The sequence below is a fragment of the Oncorhynchus gorbuscha genome, linkage group LG03 (assembly GCF_021184085.1).
Source record: "Oncorhynchus gorbuscha isolate QuinsamMale2020 ecotype Even-year linkage group LG03, OgorEven_v1.0, whole genome shotgun sequence".
Classification (NCBI taxonomy): Eukaryota; Metazoa; Chordata; class Actinopteri; order Salmoniformes; family Salmonidae; genus Oncorhynchus; species Oncorhynchus gorbuscha.
In genome coordinates, this window is record NC_060175.1 from 53801218 (window position 1) to 53825679 (window position 24462).

General features: G+C 46.7%; 1 protein-coding gene across 4 annotated transcripts in view; it reads right to left on the reverse strand.

Annotated features, from left to right (window-relative positions):
- LOC124031570 (semaphorin-3F-like) overlaps positions 1-24462 on the reverse strand; it is a 74330-nt gene that overhangs the window by 18636 nt on the left and 31232 nt on the right. For all 4 annotated transcript variants that reach the window (XM_046342975.1, XM_046342973.1, XM_046342972.1 and 1 more), the window contains exons 3-5: positions 3769-3929; positions 3619-3681; positions 1296-1415 (exon numbers count right to left, since the gene is read on the reverse strand). In XM_046342975.1, coding sequence (XP_046198931.1) covers positions 1296-1415; positions 3619-3681; positions 3769-3929 — 344 coding nt within the window. The remainder of the gene's footprint in view (positions 1-1295; positions 1416-3618; positions 3682-3768; positions 3930-24462) is intronic.

The following is a 24462-nucleotide window of genomic DNA, read 5'->3' on the forward strand; positions in this document are numbered from 1 at the left end:
GGAGCAGAACAGAAAAAGCTCAAAGAAAGACCCATAACCGTAACAAAAAAAAACACAAAAAAAACATGACCACAACAGAAGAAATTAGTTTGGACTCCATGAGGAATGTAAAGACTGACAGAGGTGAGAGAATAGAACCCAAAAAAGTAACAAATCAGAACTCTAGTAAACCGCGCTAGAGAGTTCAACAGAGAGTTCAGTGATGATGTCATGTGCATAAATCAATCTGGATGAGTATCAGTACCAGCCTCTATCTAGGTTGCCAGATACATGCAGAAAACATGGTATGTCATGCACGTGCACACATAGCCAAGGTTCAGCAACATATACAAGACAAACAAGACAAAGGTGGACCCATTTAGGTGAAAAGGAGCTCAGAGAGAAAAAAGGACAATGGCGGGAGTGATCTCAGAGAAGGCGATGTGTAGGTCGTATCTGGAAAACCTTGGTTAGCTGTCTAAGGACTCAACACGTGCGAGGCCTTTGGAACGAACACTGGGAGAACTCCCAAAGCAAATGGTTTCTGTTTACAGCTCTAATTGTACCCAAGGAAAACCTTTACAGTACAAGTGACGTAGCTAGCGGATGAATGACAAGGGGGCGACTGGCCTGTACATTGAAACCCAAGTCCTCCAATTAAACGCTGAGACTAAACAGGCGGGATAGCAACAGTAAGTGTGCACTGGGGACGGCAGCTGCCGAAGCTCTGATGTCTGCTAGTCTATGAGGGACAGAGGGAGGAATGGAGGGATGGGGGACGGGGGCCGGGGACGGGGACGGGGACGGGGGGACGGGGGGCGAGTTACAAGGCCGGTGATGGATGAGAGGCTCCATCAGTAATGATGGGCTTTCAGAGCCTCCCAGTCAGGCCAGAACACTCCACATAAACAGGTGAGGGGGGAGAGGAGACCGCCGCTAGAGGGGGGAAATAGTAGCAGCTGTTTTAGACACACTTTCAACATGCTCTTCCCACCGGTACTATAGCTGGCAGTTAGCTTCCTATGGTGGACGTTAGCTGCCTCACCAACAGGATCCACCACAACAGTGTGACACAAAGTGCCTGGGACAAACGAGAGTTACACATCTGTGGAGAACTCACTATTAAGCCTTTCTCTGGGTTCACAAGACCATGGACAGAGCGAGTCAATGTGAACAGGGGAGCAGAAAATGTGCGGCGGAAAGGAAAAGACCGTGACAATGACAGACGAGGTGGGTTGATTGACAGATCTGACTCTGAAAGAGGGGGAGTTCAGGGTCAGTGTCACCATGGTCAGATACATCTTGTCTCTGGTTACCTGGGACCTGCGTCCGCGGTCCACATAGGTGCAGACGGGGTTGTAGGCCCCTGTTCCACACACGTATAGGTGGGTCCGGTTCCACGGCTCGATCAGACGGATGAAGTTCCCACATTCCCCCTGAAAGAGAAAATCAAAAAACGTTAATAATAGGAGACGTTTAGGCCTTCTGAGAAAAACAAAATGTCAAACTGATGATTCATAACCTTCAGCTAACCACCTCAAACACCCTCAGCTACCATTTTTGATTGATCTGAGTCTGGTGTTTGGCTGCAGTACTACTCCCTGCTGGCTTTCTTTATTGGACACACACACACACACACTTGTACACGCACGCTGGAACACAAACACACACAGAGTCCGGCTTTAGAATAGGACAGGTCAGCGGCCCCTTCTTGGAGGTGCTGGTAATGAGAACAGATCTGTGCCTCTACGATCTGAGGCCCCTAATCTCACCTACCAGCTGTATGGAAACCCAGTCCCCGTGCCTTAACCCCAGCCAGTCCCCTTGCCTTAACGCCAGCCAGTCCCCCTGCCTTAACCCCAGCCAGTCCCCTTACCTTAAACCCAGCCAGTCCCCTTGCCTTAACGCCAGCCAGTCCCCCTGCCTTAACTCCAGCCAGTCCCCTTGCCTTAACACCAGCCAGGCCCCCTGCCTTGACCCCAGCCAGTCCCCTTACCTTAAACCCAGCCAGTCCCCTTGCCTTAACGCCAGCCAGGCCCCCTGCCTTAACCCCAGCCAGGCCACCTGTCTTAACCTCAGCCAGGCCCCCTGCCTTAAACTCAGCCAGGCCCCCTGCCTTAACCTCAGCCAGGCCCCCTGCCTTAACCTCAGCCAGATCCCCTGCCTTAACCCCAGCGAGGCCCCCTGCCTTAACCCCAGGCAGGCACCCTGCCTTAACCTCAGCCAGGCCCCCTGCCTTAACCCCAGCCTGGCCCCCTGCCTTAACCCCAGCGAGGCCCCCTGCCTTAACCCCAGCGAGGCCCCCTGCCTTAACCCCAGCCAGGCCCCCTGCCTTAACCCCAGCCAGGCCCCCTGCCTTAACCCCAGCCTGCCTTAACCCAAGCCAGGCCCCCTGCCTTAACCCCAGCCAGGCCTCCTTGCTGGCCACAGTTATACAGGATTACACAGCTAGGGCCAGTCCGGGCAGATACGATCTCTGTGAGTGCTGCATGCTGTCCATCTTGTTGCAGGAGAAAAGGATGTACCAACCATCCACAATGAGATGTGTGTAGAATAGGGGATAAGCCATTTTAGCATAGCTAACCCAAACAACATGACAGATGCACACCAGTCAATTCCTTTCATTGTGTGTGTTTGTGTGTGTGCGCATGTGTGTGTGTGCACAGGTGTGTGCATTATTCATTCCACAGTTGTGCTCCCCCCAAGAGTGCGGTGTGCATGATTGCCTTTGACCTCTTGCCTGAACTGACATCCCCTTTGAATTGCTTTTGAATTGTCATCATCTGTCATTCCCTAAAGAGGGGCCAGGTTTGCCAAGATGTCTACAGCCAATTTAATATTTTATTATTACAGTGTTGGAATTCCACCCCTCTCTCACATATGCCCGCACAACACACACACACACGCACACATGCACACATGCACGCTAGCTCATACATGCATATGCACACACAGGGGCCCATACTATGTAACCAAAGGCGGTGAGATGTGTGGGTCAGCGAGCACGTTTAAATGAACATTCCAGTAGGATAAACAGAGGCCTGCTCTCTCAATACCAGCAGGGGAGCACGGTTATTATCCAAACCCCCCTTCACCTCTCCACCATACCCCATCCTGCATGCCACTGCCCAAATACACCCCTTAGGGCTGTGTGTGGGGGTGTCGACATGTGTGAACAAATCAACAGAGAATTCACAGGAGGATCAGACCTTGATATGGATTTAAATGGTGCTCTCAGGTCCACGGGGGGCTTGTGTGTGTGTGTGTGTGTGCGTGTGTGTGTGTGTGTGTGTGTGCGTGTGTGTGTGTGTGTGTGTGTGTGTGTGTGTGTGTGTGTGTGTGTGTGTGTGTGTGTGTGTGTGTGTGTGTGTGTGTGTGTGTGTGTGTGTGTGTGTGTGTGTGTGTGTGTGTGTGTGTGCATGTGCGCGTGTGTGTGCGCGTGTGTGTGTGTAAAGGTACCTCTGAAACAGATGTGGTTAAACAGGAGCTTTAGCCTCCAGCTACAGTCCTTCACACCCTAACGGCCATTTTAGCATGATTCACAGGGGTAATGGGAGGGTAATGTTGGATAAGGAATGAATGATGTCAACAGCCCAACTAACACAAATGTCACGATGGTTGAGAGAGCACGGTACTTACGTTGGTATCCTTCCCCGACAAAACACACTCTGTCTTCCTCTGAGGAGCCACGGGCCAGTGAATCTGAGAGAGAAAGGAAAGAGCTGGTTAGTTTTAATGCTTCACTATACAGCCGGTCGAGGATCAATGGTGGCTTGGGGCGTCTCTTACTATGAGCGGCTCCTTGTTGATGTCGTGCAGGTCCAGGGACAGGATGTAGTCCTTGCTGCCCACGTACATGCGGTCGTGGTCCTCGTCCATACGCAGGATACGGTAGTCTGTTGAGTTGAGCAGGAAGGAGAAGTGGTGGGCAGTGCCAGTAGATCGCAGCTCTAGAGAGAGTGAGAGAGAGAGAAATAGAGAGAGAAATAGAGAGAGAGTAGCCAGAGAGTGAGAGTGAGAGTGAGAGAGAGAGAGAGAGAGAGAGAAATAGGTTTAATCACTGTCGTCATGAACACTGTGGCCGTAAAGTGCAGCATTATATACACATTGAGAAACACGTGTAGCCCACAGAGTGTTTCACCCACCGAGCGATTAGCCTTTATTGGGAGTCAGTTCAGGGCAACACAATCCTAGAACTGGCACAGGAACTTCACAGTAACAGTCTTTTGCTTGCCAAAACTCTGAAAATACTGTTTCTGGAAATGATATTTCCTCCACATAAAGTCATGCCAAACATATCCAAGCACACAGACAAAAACAAATGTTGTACCATACCATGCTTAGAGCAACTTCAACCGCTCATAAAAAACGCTCCAAATCTAGACCTCCGACACCCCCACTACCCAGCTAACATCTACAGTAGCTGTGGTGGAGCGAGCCTGCTACTCCAATCTGTTATTTGGAGTCAGTTGTTCTGTATGCAGTACGGACCTTCACAGCCTGTTATTATGGTTTTGGTGTGACTCATAGTATAGAAATGTAATATACACATCCCAAACGTGACACACAAAGAGCCTTTCCATAGACGTTTTCATTCTGTGTAAAAAAAAAAGTCCAATTTAAAAGGTGCCCGTCAGGCTGTGGGTGATGCAAGACTAGCAGGGAAAGGACACTATCTCTTCCGCTGTAACGTGGGAACTAAAGGAAGGCACACTCAGAAATAAAACGCAACCTGAGTTTGCAAGAAGAGTGTTTCGGTGTAAATTGCCATGCCGCACAATATCATAAGCCACCATAAACCTCATAGCCTGTCTGAGAGGTGGGGGCTGGGAGGGGAGAGAGAGACAGAGGAGGCTGAACCATGGGAGCAGACAGCCTGCCTGCCAGATACCGGCTATCATCTCTGATCTGGCCCTGGTAATGGAAGACTTGTAACGTGACTCCAGTCCGAGTGTTCTAGTATTGTAGGGCCACCTGTAGAGGACAGCCCAGCTGAATCAGGCTGCCGACACAAGGAGAGGAACAACTTCTTTAAAACAAAAAGGATCACTTTAAGAAAACGAAACATTCTGGCCCACACCACAGTCCGATATCGTAATGGTTTTTAAACAATCTGGAAATAAAATCTCTCGCAAATGACTCATCTCTGCCGTTAATGGCAGATTGCTGCCCGGGGATTAGTGTGTGTGTGTGTGTGTGTGTGTGTGTGTGTGTGTGTGTGTGTGTGTGTGTGTGTGTGTGTGTGTGTGTGTGTGTGTGTGTGTGTGTGTGTGTGTGTGTGTGTGTGTGTGTGTGTGTGTGTGTGTGTGTGTGTGTGTGTGTGTGTGTGTGTGAGATCAGCGGGCGTGAGGGCAGATGGATGGGAGGTCTGGGACACAGTGTAGAACTTTATCCCTCTCCTCTTGCCATTAGTTTCAGCTAATCTGGTGTGGTATGAAAATGGCTCCATTAGAGGTTGTGAGAGAAGACTTGAGCTGGGCGGGAATCTGACAGACAATCTATCTCTCTCCCTCAAGGTGGGCCTTCTCTCTCCGTGCAGAAAGTTGATCCAGCACTTGGATCCCGAACGTCCCAGAGGACACCACGATGGAAGTCCTGTTCATTTTCCACTCCAATGGGTGCAGACAAATGACCCGCTGTCCTCTGGAACTTCTACTACATCTCCAGAGCCCTCTCAACTCCCCTGCACCAAATTGTACGCTGCATTGAATCAAAAGGAGAAAGCTGGAGACGGATTACTCTCAGTAAAAAAGTCCTCCCCACAACAGCTTTAGTGAACATCTGTCCAAGTGGAAATAAAAGTGTATACTATTGTGTTTACCCAGATGGGAGAAGTGATTAAGTGAGCTGGGGAGCTCTCCACTGCACACAGAGACACAGGAGATGGTGTAACTGTAATACTGACATGGGCCCACTGGCAGAGGGCTCCTCAGCTGTTAACGTGGTGAGCGCTAGCTTCTGTCTTTTGGAAACTCTGTTACGGTATTGTTATGGTTTAGCAGGTGTGATCTAGCCACACACAGAGGAGATGGTGATATATAGTGCAAGGCGTCTTCCCTTTCTCCGCCGGTTAACGTGAATGCACTTCCAAACACATGCACTAACCCTCACTAACCATAACCCAGACAGACAAGAGCACCCCTTCCAGAACAGATACAGAACGCAACGCACACACACACACACACACACACACACACACACACACACACACACACACACACACACACACACACACACACACACACACACACACACACACACACACACACACACACACACACACACACACACACACACACACACACACACACACACACACACACACACACACACACACACACACACATTAGAAAGGTCATCTCCCTTCATAAACACCCCAGTCTGAGCAGCCCTGTGTTGTTGTCAACTCAGGTCATCAGCAGGCGGGACACCAGCCAGCCAGCCCTTCCTTGCCGTGCCCAGACATCACTCCCGTCCCATCCCGTGGTGCTGCTGGCTGGAGCACTGGGCTGAGGGGATACTGGAGACGCTGAGTTCAGAGGACAAGCCGTCACCAGCTGACATGTGGCATTCATCACCTCCGCGCTGAGATTAGCACTCAGGGTCATTTGAATGGAACCGCTGCAGCCTACTTGCTGCATGGGGGGGGGGGTTAGGCAGTGCCAAAGTCCCTAGCAAGTCCAAGGTCATAGGAGAGACACAGACACAGACAGAGAGACAGACAGACATAGGAATAGTACAAGTGACAGGCAGACATCCATCACAAACCTTATCAGTCACACCAGCCTCTAGTGTAAGTCTGTCAGGACATCTCTCAACTGCCTCTCTGTACTCCAATAACCTGTCTCTCAAATTCTTCTTTATCAATTTCTATCATTTCTGATGTAGAGCATAGAAATCGTTGAACCCTTAGTGAAATAGCTCAAGTGTAGCGCCCAGACAGAGATAACTTAAGACCAACAACCTACAGATATAGAACTCTGAATTTGGCTGCTAAGAACACTTGTATTCTCCAGCTGGCAACAAAGAAGAAACGACATGAACTGTAACAGATATTGAGAAACCTACAGAGAATGTTGAAATAGCAGGACACTTAATATCTGCACATTCGGCTTGAGTCCGTCCCCTACATAGTGCACTACCTTCATAGCGCTCTGGTCAAAAGCAGCGAACTACATAGAGAATAGGGTACCATTCGGGATACACAGTAACTACTCAGTGGAGCCTCTAATTCAAATCCCTAATCAGGGCAACATAAACTCAGCAAAAAAAGAAACGTCCGCTCACTGTCTTCAGTTTAGTTGACTAATTCAACTATTTTAACTCTTTTGGGATAGGGGGCAGCATTTTCACTTTTGGATGAATAGCGTGCCCAGAGTGAACTGCCTCATACTCTGTCCCAGATGCATGCTAATATATGCATATTATTATTAGTATTGGATAGAAAACACTCTGAAGTTTCTAAAACTGTTTGAATGATGTCTGTGAGTATACCAGAACTCTTATGGCAGGCGAAAACCTGAGAAAAATCCAACCAGGAAGTGGGAAATCTGAGTTTTTCAAAGCTTGGCGTACCGAATACACAGTGTCTATGGAGTCAAGTTGCACTTCCTACGGCTTCCACTAGATGTCAACCATCTTCAGAAACTTGATTCAGGCTTCTGCTATAAAGGAGGGGCTCATGAGATCTGTTTGAGTCAGTGGTCTGGCAGAGTGTCTCAGGCTCATGATGCGCGCTCCCGACAGAGTTAGCTCTCATTCCATTGCTTTTCTTCAGACATAGGAATCCTCACGTTGGAACATTATTGATGTTTTATGTTAAAAACATCCTAAGGATTGATTCCATACATCGTTTGACTTCTTTCTACGACCTGTGATGGAACTTTTCGAGTTTTTGTCTGGACGAAGTGCTCACACCTCATGAAGATGGATTACTGGGCTGAACACGCTAACAACAAGTGGCTATTTGGACATAAATGATGGACTTTATGGAACTTTATGGAACAAATCAGTCATTTATTGTCGAACTGGGATTCCTGGGAGTGCCTTCTGATGAAGATCATCAAAGGTAAGTGAATATTTATAGTGTTATTTCTAACTTCTGTTGATTCCAAAATGGTGGATATTTTTCTGGCTGGATTGGGCACTGATCGCCGTTCTCAGATTATGCTTTTTACGTTTTTTAAGTTTTTTTGAAATCTGACACAGCGGTTGCATTAAGGAGAAGCCTATCTTTAATTCTTTGAATAACACTTGTATCTGTTATCAATGTTTATTATGAGTAATTCTGCAAAATCACCGGATGTTTTGGAATCAAAACAAATTCTGCTTTTTGTGACTCCTATCTTTGACTGGATAAATGGCTGTGTGTTTTTTTGACTTGGCTATGACCTAACATAATCATATGTTGTGCTTTCGCTGTAAAGCATTTTTGAAATCGTACACAATGGGTAGATTAACAAGATGTTTATCTTTCATTTGCTGTATTGGACTTGTTAATGTGTGAAAGTGACATATTTTCCAAAAATACTTTCGAATTTCGCACGCTGTCTTTTCAGCAGAATGTTGTCAAGTGGTTCCGCTAGCGAAATGCCTGCCCTAGAAAGGTTCAAAAACAAGCACACATAAAACTTGAAAAAGCCATACATGCACATGAATAAAATCATTGAGGATAACACACAATAAAGTCTGGGACTTATTCCCATTGTGATTCTCATTGTCAAATGTGTTTATTTTCAGCAAACTTAACAAGTGTAAATATTTGTAGGAATCCTGTATTCAACAACTGAGACAAACTAAACAAGTTCCACAGACATGTGACTAACAGAAATGGAATACTGTGTCCCCGAACAAAGAGGTGGGGGGGGGTCAAAATCAAAAGTAACAGTCAGTATCTGGTGTGGCCACCAGCTGCATTAAGTACTGCAGTGCATCTCCTCATAGACTGCACCAGATTTGCTAGTTATTGCAGTGAGATGTTACCCCACTCTTCCACCAAGGCACCTGCAAGTTCCCAGACATTTCTGGGGGGAATGGCCCTAGCGCTCACTCTCCGATCCAACAGGTCCCAGAGTTGCCCAAAGGGATTGATATTCGGGCTCCTCGCTGGCCATGTCAGAACACTGACATTCGTGTCTTGCAGGAAATCAGGCACAGAACAAGCAGTATGGCTGGTGGCATTGTCATGCTGGAGGGTCATGTCAGGATGAGCCTGCAGGAAGGGAGGAGGATGTCTTTCCAGTAACGCACAGCGTTGAGATTGCCTGCAATGACAACAAGCTCAACCCGATGATGCTGTGACACACAACCCCAGACCATGACGAACCCTCCACCTCCAAATCGATCCCGCTCCAGAGTACAGAGTATGGTGTAATGCTCATTCCTTCGACGATAAACGCGAATCCGAAAATCACACCTGGTGAGATAAAACCACGACTCGTCAGTGAAGAGCACTTTTTGCCAGTCCTGTCTGGTCCAATGACGGTGGGTTTGTGCCCATAGGCAACGTTGTTGCCGGTGATGTCTGGTGAGGACCTGCCTTACAACAGGCCTACAAGCCCTCTGTCCAGCCTCTCTCAGCTGGACAGTCTGAGCTTGCGGACAGTCTGAGCACTGATGGAGGGATTGTGCGTTCCTGGTGTAACTCAGGCAGTTGTTGTTGCCATCCTGTACCTGTCCCGCAGGTGTGATGTTCGAATGTACCGATCAGGTGCAGGTGTTGTCACACGTGGTCTGCCACTGCGAGGACGATCAGCTGTCCATCCTGTCTCCCTGTAGAGCTGTCTTAGGCCTCTCACAGTACGGATATTGTAATTAATTGCCCTGGCCACATCTGCAGTCCTCATGCCTCCTTGCAGCTTGCCTAAGTTCACGCAGATGAGCAGGGACCCTGGGCATCTTTCGTTTGGTGTGTTTCCTAGTCAGTAGAAAGGCCTCTTTAGTGTCCTAAGTTTTTATAACTGTGACCTTAATTGCCTACTGTCTGTTAGCTGTTAGTGTCTTAACGACCGTTCCACAGGTGCGTGTTCATTAAATGTTTATGGTTCATTGAACAAGCATGGGAAACAGTGTTTAAACCCTTTACAATGAAGATCTGTGAAGTTATTTGGATTTTTACAAATTATCTTTGAAAGACAGGGTCCTGAAAAAAGGACGTTTCATTTTTGTTGCTGAGTTTAGTTGAACAAATATACAGTGGAGGTGCATGTTCTCTGCCTTGAAACGATATCAAAACATTACATTAAATGAATCACTTTTAAAATAGAATAATTACAGTCTTAAGTTACATTAAATACTACTTGTGCACTGTGGTTTGTTTTGCAAAATGGACATTTCATGTAATTTTGTTTTGGAACGATCACTGCATCCAACAATCATCTTAAAAATACATCTCACTCCTTGCTGCATTTTCTTTCTCAGAGCAAATTTCCATTGTAAGCAAAGAGCATTATCGGATAATGGAAACATTCTCTGGCTGTGTTTAACATAAAACAAAACAGAGGGAAAAAATCTTGGCATGGGACTTTGCGATGCACATTCCTTGTGGCTAAACTGACTGCACTGTCAAACACGGGAGGTGTCTCTAGTTTCAAATTGGCTGAATGAGAAGCATCAGGAGTGCCAACCGTACAGTAAAGCATGCCCCTGCATGACATCTGACTGTGGATCTGGAGACTGGGAGGGGGGGGGAGGGAGGGAGAGAGGGGGGGAAACACTGAGGGAGTGACTGAACGGGATCCACACTGAGGTGAGATGTCTGCTTCTCTCCTGCCTGCCTGTCCTCTTCCTCTGTATCTGTCCAGAATTACTGAGCACCAAAGGTATACTCTAGGACATGACACGGACGAAGGAACGAACACAGGATTGAACACAAGCCACAGCCAGGACGGACTATATGGCTACTTAGCGCTCTCACCTCCGAATCAGATTAGCCATCCCTTTTGTGACACCTACAGTACACTGGACTGAAAGACTGCCTGGCACCCAGTACTCCTGGTGAACGGCGTATCGTTCTCATTCAGCATATCCTTTCCCGTTGCCATTGGCCATGGGCAAATTGAAGTGCAATCTGGCATAGCTGAGAAGTATGAATTTCCTTTGCCATAAGCAGGTTCCAGCATGTGTCCACTGTAACTAAGCTACTGGTAGAGGCATGGTGATATCCAAGCTATGGTATGATGATGGCTCTCAAATCCACATCATCCTACAAAGACGGGATGGGAAAGCTATCATCTGCATCATCTGTTGATCGAAGCCATTCGGGGATGATATACTATATTCCATTTGTCCAAAGCGACTTCAATTCCAGCGAGTGCAACGTTTAGTACTTGCATGTGATCCTTGCGAGATATATGCTCTTCTCAGTTGCGAATCGGATCGTTTTATCTTCATTTCGATATATTGAAAGTGAGAGGAAGCATATCGAGGAGAAACGTTCCCTTCACATGAATTGTACACTCAGTGCAAACTGGTGATAAAAATGCAAGTGTTCCATCCAGAGCAGAAGGATCTGGTATACACCACTGGAGCTCTCACCAAGGCCTCTGTAACCACAACCACCCACAGTCAGACAGGGCTCAACTCCACTGGTGTGTGTATGTGTGTGTGTGTGTTTCCCAGGACCTCATGGTTATGATGAGGAGATAAGGTTAAGGAGGAAAGAGACTTTGAATTTAAGCACCTGTCCCATTTACTGCAGCTCAGGCGAGATTGACAGGTGAGATGAGGGAGAACGACAAAAGGTATTGCAATCGAGAATGGGATGACCTCGGCCCTATGGAACATGGGGCAGACCTAATGGAACATCCCATCATAGGTAGGCCTGAGAATGTAACTAGTGAAGAGCTCTGTCTACCACAGACCAAGGCCAGCATGTCAGTGACATCTGGTGGTAAAATGATATGGTCTGTCTGTCCACCTGTTGATTTAATCTCTCTGCTCCCTGTTCTTTTCTACCAGGTGCGTGGACAGGCTGGGGGTTGGGGCTGGGGATGGGGTTGGGGTTGGGGCTGGGGCACGGACTGGGTGCAGCTGAACAGGGTCACACGGTGTCCTTGGTGGACAGAGAGAGAGAGAGAGAGACCCATTGTATACCTGTCCAGGTCTCTCTGTGAGAGTTTGTAGAGCCCCTCTGCCCGACATGATTCTTCCTGTGTGAGGAGCCGCTATCAGACCTGGAGATCTCCCCTGATCTGCCTGCAGCACTAAGGTGGGGAGGGAAGGAGGAAGGAAGGTGCAGACAGCAGAAAATCCCACATACCTGCCCAGGCATCCCTGGCATGTTGCCTGAATTCCCCGTCTCCTCTCAGAGTCCCATAATGGGAAGGTGTGGCTCACCTTGCTTTGGCTTGTCTCCAGCCATGCGTGTGTGTGTTGGTGGTGGTGTGTGTGTGCATGTGTGTGTGGTGTGTGTCATCTTGCATGTATGATACAGAGCATACAACGCTGTTTGACCATACTGATGAGTAGGGTTGCACATTTTGGGGAATATTCAGAGGTGGAAACTTTCCGTGGGAATTAATGGGACTGTATGCAAATTAATATTTATACCATTTAAATGTAGATGTTTTTTTGCAGTGGATATATTTACCATATCATATGGAGACAGAAACATAAACATTTTGTCAAAAGTAGACATTTTTGCAAATTATTAAATCCTTTCAATAGAAATAATAATAATATTAAAACTATTTAGTTACAAATTTAACTTTAATTAAATGAGTTGACTCTTCACATGGGATGATTTCACTGAACAACAAAAGAAAGGGAATATTGAATGATCCCCAATGATCCATCGCATCTCTCCAAAACGTTTTCAACATTCATCTGTAAAATGATATTCTAGAAACTTAAGCTTTGGTTGTCTTCCTCTCAGGCTTCCATGTCTTCTCCCTGGACCTTCTCAATGTCCACCTCTTGAACATCAGACTCTGAGGCCTCATCTTCACTGTAATTTTCCAACCTTGTTGAGGATGGCTTGTTGTCAGGCTCAAAACGCCAACAATTTGCCTGGATGGCCACCAATTTTTCAACCCTTGTATTAATCAGCCTGTTGCGTGCTTTGGTGTGTGTGTTCCCAAACAACGACCAACTGATGTTGGTGGGATTTGGAGGATGATGGAAGCAACAGGGGAAAGAGCCTCAGATCCACAAAGTCACTTCCATCAGGTGTCTGATGAGATATGTTGGCATGACTACCACATGGGCATCTCCATCCCAAAGCCCTTGCTTGGAAGTGTACTTCGCCAGACTGCCAAGAACTTTGCCCTCATCCAGGCCAAGGTGGCGAGACACTGTAGTGATGACACCATATGCCTTGTTGATCTCTGCACCAGACAGGATGCTCTTGCCAGCATACTTGGGGTCCAACATGTACTCTGCAACGTGTATGGGCTACAGGCAGAAGTATTCACGCTTTTTAATGTATTTCAGAACTGCCGTTTCCACTGCTTGGAGCAACAGTGAAATGGGCAGGGCGGTACACACTTCTTCTCTTACATTTGCAAGTAGAGTCTGAACAGGATGACAGGATGGCATTCTCTCCCTCAATCCGTACAATGGCTACTGCTATTCAGGAGTTTCAGGCTGCTTACCACTCTCACCAAAAATACATCATCCAGGAGGATCCTCTTGATGGGGCTGTCCATATTGGCAGACTGATATGGCCATTTCTTGGAGAGACTCCTAACTTTTTTGACGAATTTAAGCTAAATTCTCCAAATTGCCAGGCTTACCTTCTCATGGAAAATTTCAGGAATATTTCTGGAAATGTACCGGAAAGTTTCCGACCCTTTGCAACCCTACTGACGAGCTGCTACATATAAGAAAATAATACTTTCTCAATAGTTAACTGTTTCTCTTCCAATCTGTTACCTATTCCCACACATCTATCTCCACCTCTCTCTGAGGACACAATGTGACCCTGTCCAGCTGCACCCAGCCCGAGCCCGAGCCCCAGCCCCAACTCCCAGCCCCAACCCCAGCCCCAACTCTTAGCCTGAGCCCCAACCTCAGCCCCAACTCTCAGGCTGAGCCTCAACCCCAGCCCCAGCCCCAACTCCCAGCCCCAACCCCAGCCCCAACTCTTAGCCTGAGCCCCAGCCCCAGCCCCAACTCTCAGCCTGAGCCCCAACCCCAGCCCCAACTCTCAGCCTGAGCCCCAACTCTCAGCCTGAGCCACAACTCCCAACCCCAGCCTGAGCCCCAACCTCAGCCCCAACTCTCAGCCTGAGCCCCAACCCCAGCCCCAACTGCCAGCCCCAGCCCCATCCCCAGCCTGAGCCCCAACCCCAGCCTCAACTCTCAGCCTGAGCCCCAACCCCAGCCCCAACTCCCAGCCCCAAGGCCAGACTGAGCCCCAAGCCCAAGGGACACATCCCCAAGGGACACATCCCCAAGGGACACATCCCCAAGGGACACAAAGACGGCCACACTTATCTTGAGTCGTACATGAATCCCTATCAGAAAGCTTGCATGATTTGGTATGAGTGTATAAGGGCAATTCCATGGTGACAGAGTAATGCTTAGACTTTTCACTTTAAAATGCACGTCAAACTAAAAGCATTGCTTGCAAAGTTAAACAAACCACACAACTCCTTGCACAATGACCACTTAATAATTTCCCATTTTTTTGCAAAAATAAATTTACTTGAAGAACAGTGCAGATGCAAAGTTTGGTAACAGAATGAGGGCACCAACAGCACAAACCATCATTATGTTACCAAACTTAGCATCTGCACTGCTTTTCAAGTAACACAAGTAACATGTTAGAAGTCGTCCTTGTGTATAGAGTTACATTGTTTGTTTAACTTTGCAATCACTGGGGTTTATTTTGGCATACATTTTAAAGTGAAAAATCTCAGCATCACTCTGTTACCGTAGAGTTGCCCATAATTATGTGTTCAAAAGCAAGTGTGAGAAAAAGAGGACATTCATTGAGCCTCACAGAGGCAGGGACACAGAGAGAACCAGGTGTTGGAACTGGTTCAGGGAACAGAACTGAATTGAGAAACAGAACCAGGGATCTATACTGTTCCCGGAACAGTAACATTATTTTATGTTCTAGGCATTTGTTTCCAGTCCCACAAAAAAAATGCAACAAAGCACCTATGCAAAGCCCTCACTGTCACTTAGAAACTTATTCCAGTGTCTGCCTGGCTGCCAGCTGAAAACCTTTGCCAGCATGTGCGTGTAGGCTACCTGCCCCCTCCCCTCCCTACAAAGCACATATGAAAAAAAAAAATATTTTTTTAATGTGCCTCGACAAAGCAACACAAAGTTCACAGAATCACAAAATCAAGTGCTGAGTCAGCGTGATTCCACAAAATGTTACTACACTCCATAGCCTGTTACAGGCATGATTCAGAAATTAGGGAGAGAGCGTTTTTTAATTTGGAGAACAATGGATTCTCTTTTTCAATGCTAGTTGAGGATACTATGGCAATCACCTTTCACGTTCAATTGATTAACTACAAAAAGGTAAGGTGTGTGTTTATTTGAACCCTGGCGCTGGTCTACACACACAAGTGTGTTAGCTAGCTAGCTTTGGTCTAGCCCTCGGAAACTTGAGGTTGCACTATGTGTAATGTAATTGAACTGAGAGTCGTGATCAAGGGCTCAAGCTCCTGTCCAACGCTAGTTAAGCCAACTGTCTGAAGTTCAAAGAAATTCAAAGTTCCTTCATAGAAGCCGCTCCTCCTAGGTATAATTCTGTAGGCCTAATTCAGATAATGCATGACATGACAACAAAATTTCAGTCGTATGTGCACAACACTTGTCTGTCCAATGCATGTACATAGCTTGCCAACTCCATAGCAAGCTGCTCTATCCATTGCTGAAGTAATTTAATGTCGAGCTTAATGTACAAAAACAGATTCAGATTATTTTTTTACCCAATTTTTGGGAGTTATAACCGGTTCAGAACTTTATTTTGCTGGTCGGAACAGTGGAACGGAACAAAAACAAATGATGGTTCTGTTCAGAACGAAACGATTTGAAAATCATTTCTGTTCCAACCCCTGGAGACGACATCCAGGACGTCAGAGTAACTGGAGAGCCAGGTTGATCAGAAAGAAAAGCCCCTTATCACAGGGAACTGTGATGTGACAGCTTGGCGTTTGTCTCCAATCGACACCTCATAATCAGCCCCCTACCACCACCAACAACCACTGGGCTTGGTCTATTGACTCAGAACACAAGTCACAGGAGCTGATTGGTGTTTACCTTCACCTGTCAAGGAGAAATAATTGGCACCAGATTAAGTCTTATCTCCGAGCCTCTGGAGGTTGTCACTCCGATGTTCGCATGCTCCTCCACAGCTATGACTGACAGTGTGTGTGTTGGTGTATCCATGTGTGTGTATCGAAGTGTCAGTGTGTGTGTGTGTGTGTGTGTGTGTGTGTGTGTGTGTGTGTGTGTGTGTGTGTGTGTGTGTGTGTGTGTGTGTGTGTGTGTGTGTGTGTGTGTGTGTGTGTGTGTGTGTGTGTGTGTGTGTGTGTGTGTGTGTGTGTGTGTGTGTGTGTGTGTGTGTGTGTGACAGTGCAGCAGTGAGCAAAGATCTCTGATCCCTACATTCAATCAGGGACACCTATCTCCCAGTGCAGAGGTCAGGAAGAGGAAACATTGATTTGAGCAGCTCTGTTCCTTCAGCTGAGCTCCTGGGTGGAAACAGGAGATTATCAAAATCTATCTGCGCTTGTTTCTGTCCCTCTTGTCAGTGCACCTGATCTTGACTTCTCTTCGTTAAAGGAAAACGACTGAGAGAAAAGAGACGTGGATCAACTGCAGATGTGAGTGGAAGAAGGAGAGGACTTATTGCTTCGGAAGGAGTTGCCTCAAGGTGAGTGAATACATACATCGTCAGTCAATTTAAAGGCAGTTGCAAATGTGCCATCCCATTACTAACTTTTGTCCTTGTCAGAAACCAGCTAGGGATGTTACCGACTAACGAAACAAAAATTGCCAATGGCTTTTTTAAGCATAATTCAACCAAACAGTCCAAGCAAGCTTGACTCTTCAATCATCACTTGTACTTTGTCCAGAAAAGACCTGTAATCTCTCAGTTTTGCAAGCGCAAAAATCAAGTTGCCTAACCAAATTAGCAGAATTGCACTCTGCACTTGGGGAAAAGCAGTAGAGGACAATCCTTGAGTTTAGATCACACTAATACACACTGAGCTCTGGGAGGTTGTTTGGGTGGGACAGTATTATTCTGAGGTAAATAGTTGAGACTGTCACTTACACCCTTCCCTCTCCCTCGTCAAACAAGGCCATGGACAGATGCCCGACCCGCAGCAGCCCAGGGTCAGGGGCTAAAGGTGAAAGGTCACCAGGGGGCTGGTGAAAAGGCTCATCCTGGTCCCGTACACGCTTCAGCATAATCTGGGATTATCTCAGGGGTCAGGGTGGCTCGCCCCTCTGCCTGATCACAATCAGGGGCTGGGGATAGGTGGAGTGGGATGAGAAGGGGGAGAGTGTGGAGGCACTTCTTTCAGCCTCCATCAGGATAATTTCACTCCCAGTGACTCCCGCCCAAATGTGCAAAGACCTTGGATGGACCAACACATCAAACTCCCGGCGCATAGGCATTGGTATAATTATCTGAATCTACCAACCAATCATCTCCCACAACACCGTCCCCTAACCCTCCCGCGTCTGTGTCTTGTTCACCTCAAGTTCCTGCCTGGGTTCTGCCTCCATTTGGAGCCACAGTTCACAGTGGTGTGATTCGCAAAAAAAAATGTAATTATGACAAATACTTTACTCAGTAAGGTTACACCCATATAACTCGATGGTCACTCCCACTAAAGCCAACTTTGAATCGTTCATATCCCCAGGCTTAAATGCGCAATAGCCTAGGGGCGGGGTTACCATCAGAAAAACTATATTGGAGGAGGGTGAAATGGTCAGACACTGGAAAGGTGTTGACAGTCAAGGGAGGAGGGGTTGAGTTGTCCCTGAATGTAATATTGAACTGAACCTTGACATAATACAGTCATTTTCATATAATTTTTTATTGTCTCTCTTTATTGTCTCTCAGTATTCAATGGCATCCTTCCAACAAAACAATAACCTGTAAAAAAAGAAGAAATAAAGCACATTGCACCAAATCATTCTAACATGTCTCCAAGAATCTCCCAAAATAGTTTCCATATTCAACAGCAAAAAATAGTCTTGGAGATGCCCAAAATATGCTAAATTTATGCAGAGTTGCTAATACCGTAAACCCTGTTGCCCTGCAGCACATCAGTCTATTGGCTACCCCGTTTCTTAGAACACTAATCCCTGGGTTCTGGTGAACGTGGGGAACGATGGTTCCTTTCTTTGTTTGTTTACCATGGGGCCTGTATCCCAGTGGCGCTGTCTGGGCTCCTGGCTAGTGAGCTAGCGCGTGGGTGTGGGGTATTCATAGTAGATTAGAGGCTGCAGTGGGGTATACGTAGCTGCTAAACTAGCCTCTGTTATGATGATGAAGCTGTGTTTATTGTTGTAGCTGTGCTGTAGGCTAGTCGGTGGTGGGGTGGGGTAGGGTCAGGGTGGTTCTGTGTGTGTAGCTGGCCCGGTGCTGAGACTAGAGGGCAGAGGTCAGAGGGAGCAGGGAGGGGCTGAATAATGAGACAATAATGAGACAGAGATGGTGGCGTGGATGAACAGAGCATCCATCTATCTCTCCATCTCTCTTCCACTCAAAGAAGTGGAGGCCTCGCTAAACCTCCAAATCCTCATCGTGGCCTTACGTGGAAAAAGACAGGCGATTCCTATTTTTTCTTTCTCTATCTCTCTCTATCTCCACCGGACCTCTGACCGGGCACACTCTCACCGTCAGCGGCACGAACACGCCCGTGATGGGATTCACACTGGAGATTCACTTTCTACTCACGTAAGGATCTAAAATGTCTTCCCACCCTTACATAAAGTGTTTTTCCTCTGGGGATTATATAAACAAAACACGCACATAGCCCCACGGGTTAAGTAAAGGGGGTGCACTAGGTTGACTCTTCAGCCTGATCTATGCCCCTCCCACATATCTCTACACATACAACGGAGTGCTGGGCTTTATTTGGGGAGTAGTGTCGTTGTATTCCCCTTCCCCCTCTCCTGTAACAGGGTCGTGGCCCGCATGGTGAGAGGAAGGTAGGGGTAGTTCGGGGTAGGTGAGGAGAGGTAGATGGGGAAATGAGTGCGGGTAATTAGGAAGTATATTTAGAGAGACAACTAGGACTGAGTGTTGCCTCAGGGTCTACTGCGACAGAACCATCCACCGCTCTCCCTCTCCCAACTCAGGGTGTTCCACTCCAGGGCAGCGAGGGGAGCCTAGGACGCCGGGTCCTTTTACAACCGCAGGACAGGAGTGATGGTGGTGGGCTAGAGGGGTGAGAATGGAGGGAGGAGTCCCCAGGGTAGAGGAGTCTGACAGCATGGCCTAAGAGCTGTCCGTTATCAATGCTAGCCTGGCAGCAGGAGTGCCTTGGCAACTCAGCGTTTGCTCTCTCTGACACTGAGCCTGAATGACTGTTAAAAAAAAAGCTATAACGAGAGATGCTACAGGTTGACTGAAGGGGGCAGAAAACACTCCACTCGGTTTTCATTTTCATTTCAAAGCAGCTCACTCACAGTCACAGTCACAGGCGTAGCTTTGGGAGGCGTTCCGTGGTCTAACCATGAGCGAGTGGCTTGACACTGAGAGGACCACTGACCGACATGAATGGCTGTGGCCATCAGAGGTGGTAAAGAAAGAGAACTGGTGTGAGCTGAGTGGAGGTTTTCTTCAGAACCACACCAGTTAGGAGGCACTGGACTTGTAGGGTCCCTCCCAGGTGGCCAAAGTTGTCTGGCCTTAAATAGGAACACAAGGCCAGCAGCACAGAACTGGAGAGATAAAAGGCCCTGGCAGCATTCACACTGACTTACAACTCTTTCCTCTCTATCCATGTCAAAATCCTCCATTCTCTCTTCATTTTCCCGTGCATTTGTCTTCCTGTGCTTTTGTCTCTTTACGTCAGTAACAAACAAGAGAAGAAATGTCACTCTCCCTCCCTCTTTATACCTCAACATGTCCAGGCTGCAGCCTCAGCTGTCCAATTATGTCGTGTTGAGGGAAAGGGCTGCTAAATACACATCACAGAGAGAGCGAGCGAGCGAGCGAGAGAGAGAGAGAGAGAGAGAGAGAGAGAGAGAGAGAGAGAGAGAGGGGGAGAGAGAGAGAGAGAGAGAGGGGCTTATATAGTACTGTAGTAGAGCATTTAAAAAAGCTATAATTATAGTCATAATATAGTCACTCTGGTTCAGGGTTGAACAGCGAAAAATGACATTTTACTGCAAGGTTGTAAAATGAGTGTACAATCATCCTACAGCTACCTGTATAATTTAGGTTTGGTTTACAGAAAGTCAGCTGGAAGTTTACAAATGAAACCTACGCTGTATGGGAGGCTGGCAGTAATGTGGGCTTGGTTGCATTACTTCGCCGTCTGACCAACCTGTGACTGAAAGGTGTGCGTAAGAAGGTCACTTTTAGGACGGAGAAATGAATGCGTTTTGCCAGAGGTTGTTTCCACAGAATCAGGTACGATTACATTCATCAGTGAGGTGTGTTTGGAGTTCCTCCACTTCTCCTCTGCCATGTTGTCTTGGTTAACCTTTCGACCTTTCGACGATTTAGCGTACAATGTGGCCAACAATAACATTGTGATTCCCCTGACCTCATTACTCAGAGCTTTAGAGGGATGCGATTTAGCCAAGTGTAAAGAAGAAGGCAAAACACTATATTGTTTAGAATAAGCTGGAGGTATAACAACAGCCATGCTGTTCATTATATCGGATGTAGAAGCAAATTGTCTTGCCATGCTACAGTATGGCAATGGAAATGTGCAGCATGCAGACACTCTTTTCTGAAGCGACTGTAAATACGGCCTCCATTGAACACGAATTATCACCTGATTCTTCTAGGAGACGATTGAAGGCTGAAAAGGTGTGGAGAAAGATACATTTACTCTGCATCCCACAGTGTTCCCTTTCACAGTCACTGTAAGCCAGGCCACAGGTTATGCCGAATCTCAGACTCTGGACCAGCTAGCCAGGGGTAAAATAGTTTGGCCAAGACTCAACATGACATCTACCTAAGGTTAAGTCCCAGGTACTCATTTGGTCACCCGTAACACACCTTGCCAGAGACATGCTTTAATCAAATGCAAAGAGCAACCACCTTTACAACGCAGTTTACAGTGTCCCAAAACATTCTGCAGTGTGATTCTACTGTAGATCTGAACTCATTCCAAAAACCACAGAACTCATGTGTTACTTGAGTGAAAGTATTTTTTCTCAATCATTGCAATCAACCCATTAATCAGCATCGGGATGCTCCATTGAAATAAAGGTGATGGGTAGTGGAAGATAACGGAAACGGCTTCATATTTCACATAATCAAACGCACCCATCTTTCAGTGGCAAGGAACGATGGGGAAACTGAGCCAACGTCTCTCACACACTATTTCCATGTATCAACCTCCTCTGTTTGTTTTAATATCCCCTCCACCATTCTCCATCCATAACACTGGGGATTCTTTGAAGGTGTTGTCATGGCAGTTCTGGGTGAGGAATCTGGCACCACCATCTCTCAGGCTGTGCGTGGTGCGTTAATGTCGTGTTCTGATTTATCCCCTAGCTTCCTTGGACACCTTCACTCCCCACCACCATGCCTTGTCTGATCCTGCCAGCAGCCTCTAGACTAACCCGCCACCTACACTCCGCCAACCGCTCATTCAGATAACGCAAGCCTATAACGCAAGCCTGTTGATTCCTCCTGTCCTTTCTCTGGCAGGCAGCGTGTCGCAGGTAGAGAGAGCAGGGTGGGGGGGGGGGTTTCACTCTGACTCAGGGGCTTATGGTTCTCTCCTAAATAGTATTCCACTGGATCATAATAAGTGGTCCCTTAAATGGTTCAGTATAAGGTCCCTTAAATGGTTCCTTATATGGTTCCTTAACTCCTTATGGCTGGGGGGCAGTATTGAGTAGCTTGGATGAATAAGGTGCCCAGAGTAAACTGCCTGCTACTCAGGCCCAGATGCTAAGATATGCACATTATTAGTAGATTTGGATAGACAACACTCTGACATTTCTAAAACTGTTTGAATGATGTCTATGAGTATAACAGAACTCATATGGCAGGCAAAAACCTGAGCAAAAATCCAACCAGGAAGTGGGAACTCAGGTTTGTAGGTTTTCAAGTCTTTGCCTATCCAATATACAGTGTAAAACTTGGTCCGATTGCACTTCCCAAGGCTTCCACTAGATCTCAACAGTCTTTAGAACCTTGTTTCAGGCTGTGAAGGGGGAGCGAATAAGAGCTGTTTGAACCAGGTGTCTGGCAGAATGCCATGAGCTAAGTCTCGCACACGGCCGTGACCACCAGCTCTGTTCCTTTTCATTTCTAAAGACAAAAGAATTGTCCAGTTGGAGTATTATTGAAGATTTATGATAAAAACATCCTAAAGATTGATTCTATACATTGTTTGACATGTTTCTACGAACTGTAATGGAACTGTCGTCTGAACTAAGTGCCTGCGCCTTGTGAATTTGGATTTGTGAACGAAACGCACAAACAAAAAGGAGGTATTTGGACATAAATTATGGACTTTATCGAACAAAACAAACATTTATTGTGGAACTGGGATTCCTAGGAGTGCATTCTGATGGAGATCATCAAAGGTAAGTGAATATTTATATTGCTATTTCTGACTTCTGTTGACTCCACAACATGGTGGGTATCTGTATGGCTTATTTTGGTCTCTGAGCGCTGTACTCAGATTATTCCATGGTGTGCTTTCGCTGTAAAGCTTTTTTGAAAAATGACACCGCGGTTGCATTAAGGAGAAGTATATCTGTAATTCCACGCATAACACTTGTATTTTCATCAACATTTATGATGAGTATTTCTGTAAATTGGTGTGGCTCTCTGCAAAATCACCGGATGTTTTGGAAGCAAAACATTACTGAACATAATGCGACAATGTAAACTGAGATTTTTGGATAGAAATATGAACTTTATCGAACAAAACATACATGTATTGTGTAACATGAAGTCCTATGAGTGCCATCTGATGAAGATCATTAAAGGTTAGTGATTCATTTTATCTCTATTTCTGCTTTTTGTGACTCCTCTCTTTGGCTGGAAAAATGGCTGTGTTTTCATGTGACTAGGCACCGACCTAACATAATCGCATGGGTATGCTTTCGTCGTAAAGCCTTTTTGAAATCGGACACTGTGGTGTGATTAACAACAAGTGTGTCTTTAAAATGGTGTATAATACATTGTATGTTTGAGGAATTTTAATTATGATATTTCTGTTTGAATTTGGCGCCCTGCACTTTCACTGGCAGTTGTTAAATTGATCCCGTTAATGGGATTTCAGCCGTAAGAAGTTTTAAATGGTCCCTTGTAGCTCAGCTGGTAGAGCAAGGAACCATCCATGCGGAAAATGTTTGCATGTAAGTCGCTTTGGATAAAAGCGCCTGCTAAATGGCATATATTCCATCATTCTATTATAATAATTATAATAATGATATATTATATTATAATGATATATATTATATTATAAATGATGGATGATAATAGATGCGTGAAATAAGACTCAAACGGCTCGCATGGGGCCTTAGCACAAGTGACGAGCCCATAGAGAATGTTTTAACTCTTCTTGTTGCATGATGTGGTACCTCATAAAAGCCCCTATCTCTGTACGGAATGAAGCGAGCCAGTGGGGAGAGGGGACAGGTCTATATTGTGAAAATAAATTATACAACGTGACTGGGTGGGAGTGACTACAACCCTCAACCCTACAGATCCCCATCTCAGAGTCATCAGCATGTTGTGGCTAGCTGCCCTACAGAACAGGGGTCACTGGGGTCTGGGTGGTTATCACACTACAAGCCTCAGATCCCTCTGCCTCCACCAGGATGGGGGCATCCAGGGCTTTGCCTGCCCTGCATACACCCACTTGACCCCTCCGTCTGTGGGACACAAAGGCCAGGGTCACCCCCGACCAGGTAGGTGTCAACAGAGACCACAAGCCCGACCTCTTGCAGCTAATGCCATGTGACAGGCAGAAGACACTGGGATAAAGAGGGCGTGGTGGCTGGTTGTTGTGCTGTGTGGCGCGGAGTCGTGGAGGCGCGGGTCTGTGATGGGGTGTCAGTGTTGGGCCCTTCCTGCAGAGAGGCTGGCTCATTCAGCTGACAGGCTTTGTGCTCACTGAGCAGCAGATGGAGGCCCTGCCACTAAGACGATGTGACAAGCATGGAGTCCATGATGGGGGAGACATCAACCCCCCACCACAACGAAATGCTTCCCCCCATTTCAGCTTCACCTCTTAAAACAACATCAATCATCTTGATCCGTGTTTGTATAGTATAGTGTCTGTCTTATATTTAATGTTCCTATCCCTCCTCAATGCTTACTGTATGGCCTCCCTTTCAACCCATTGGTGGAATGGT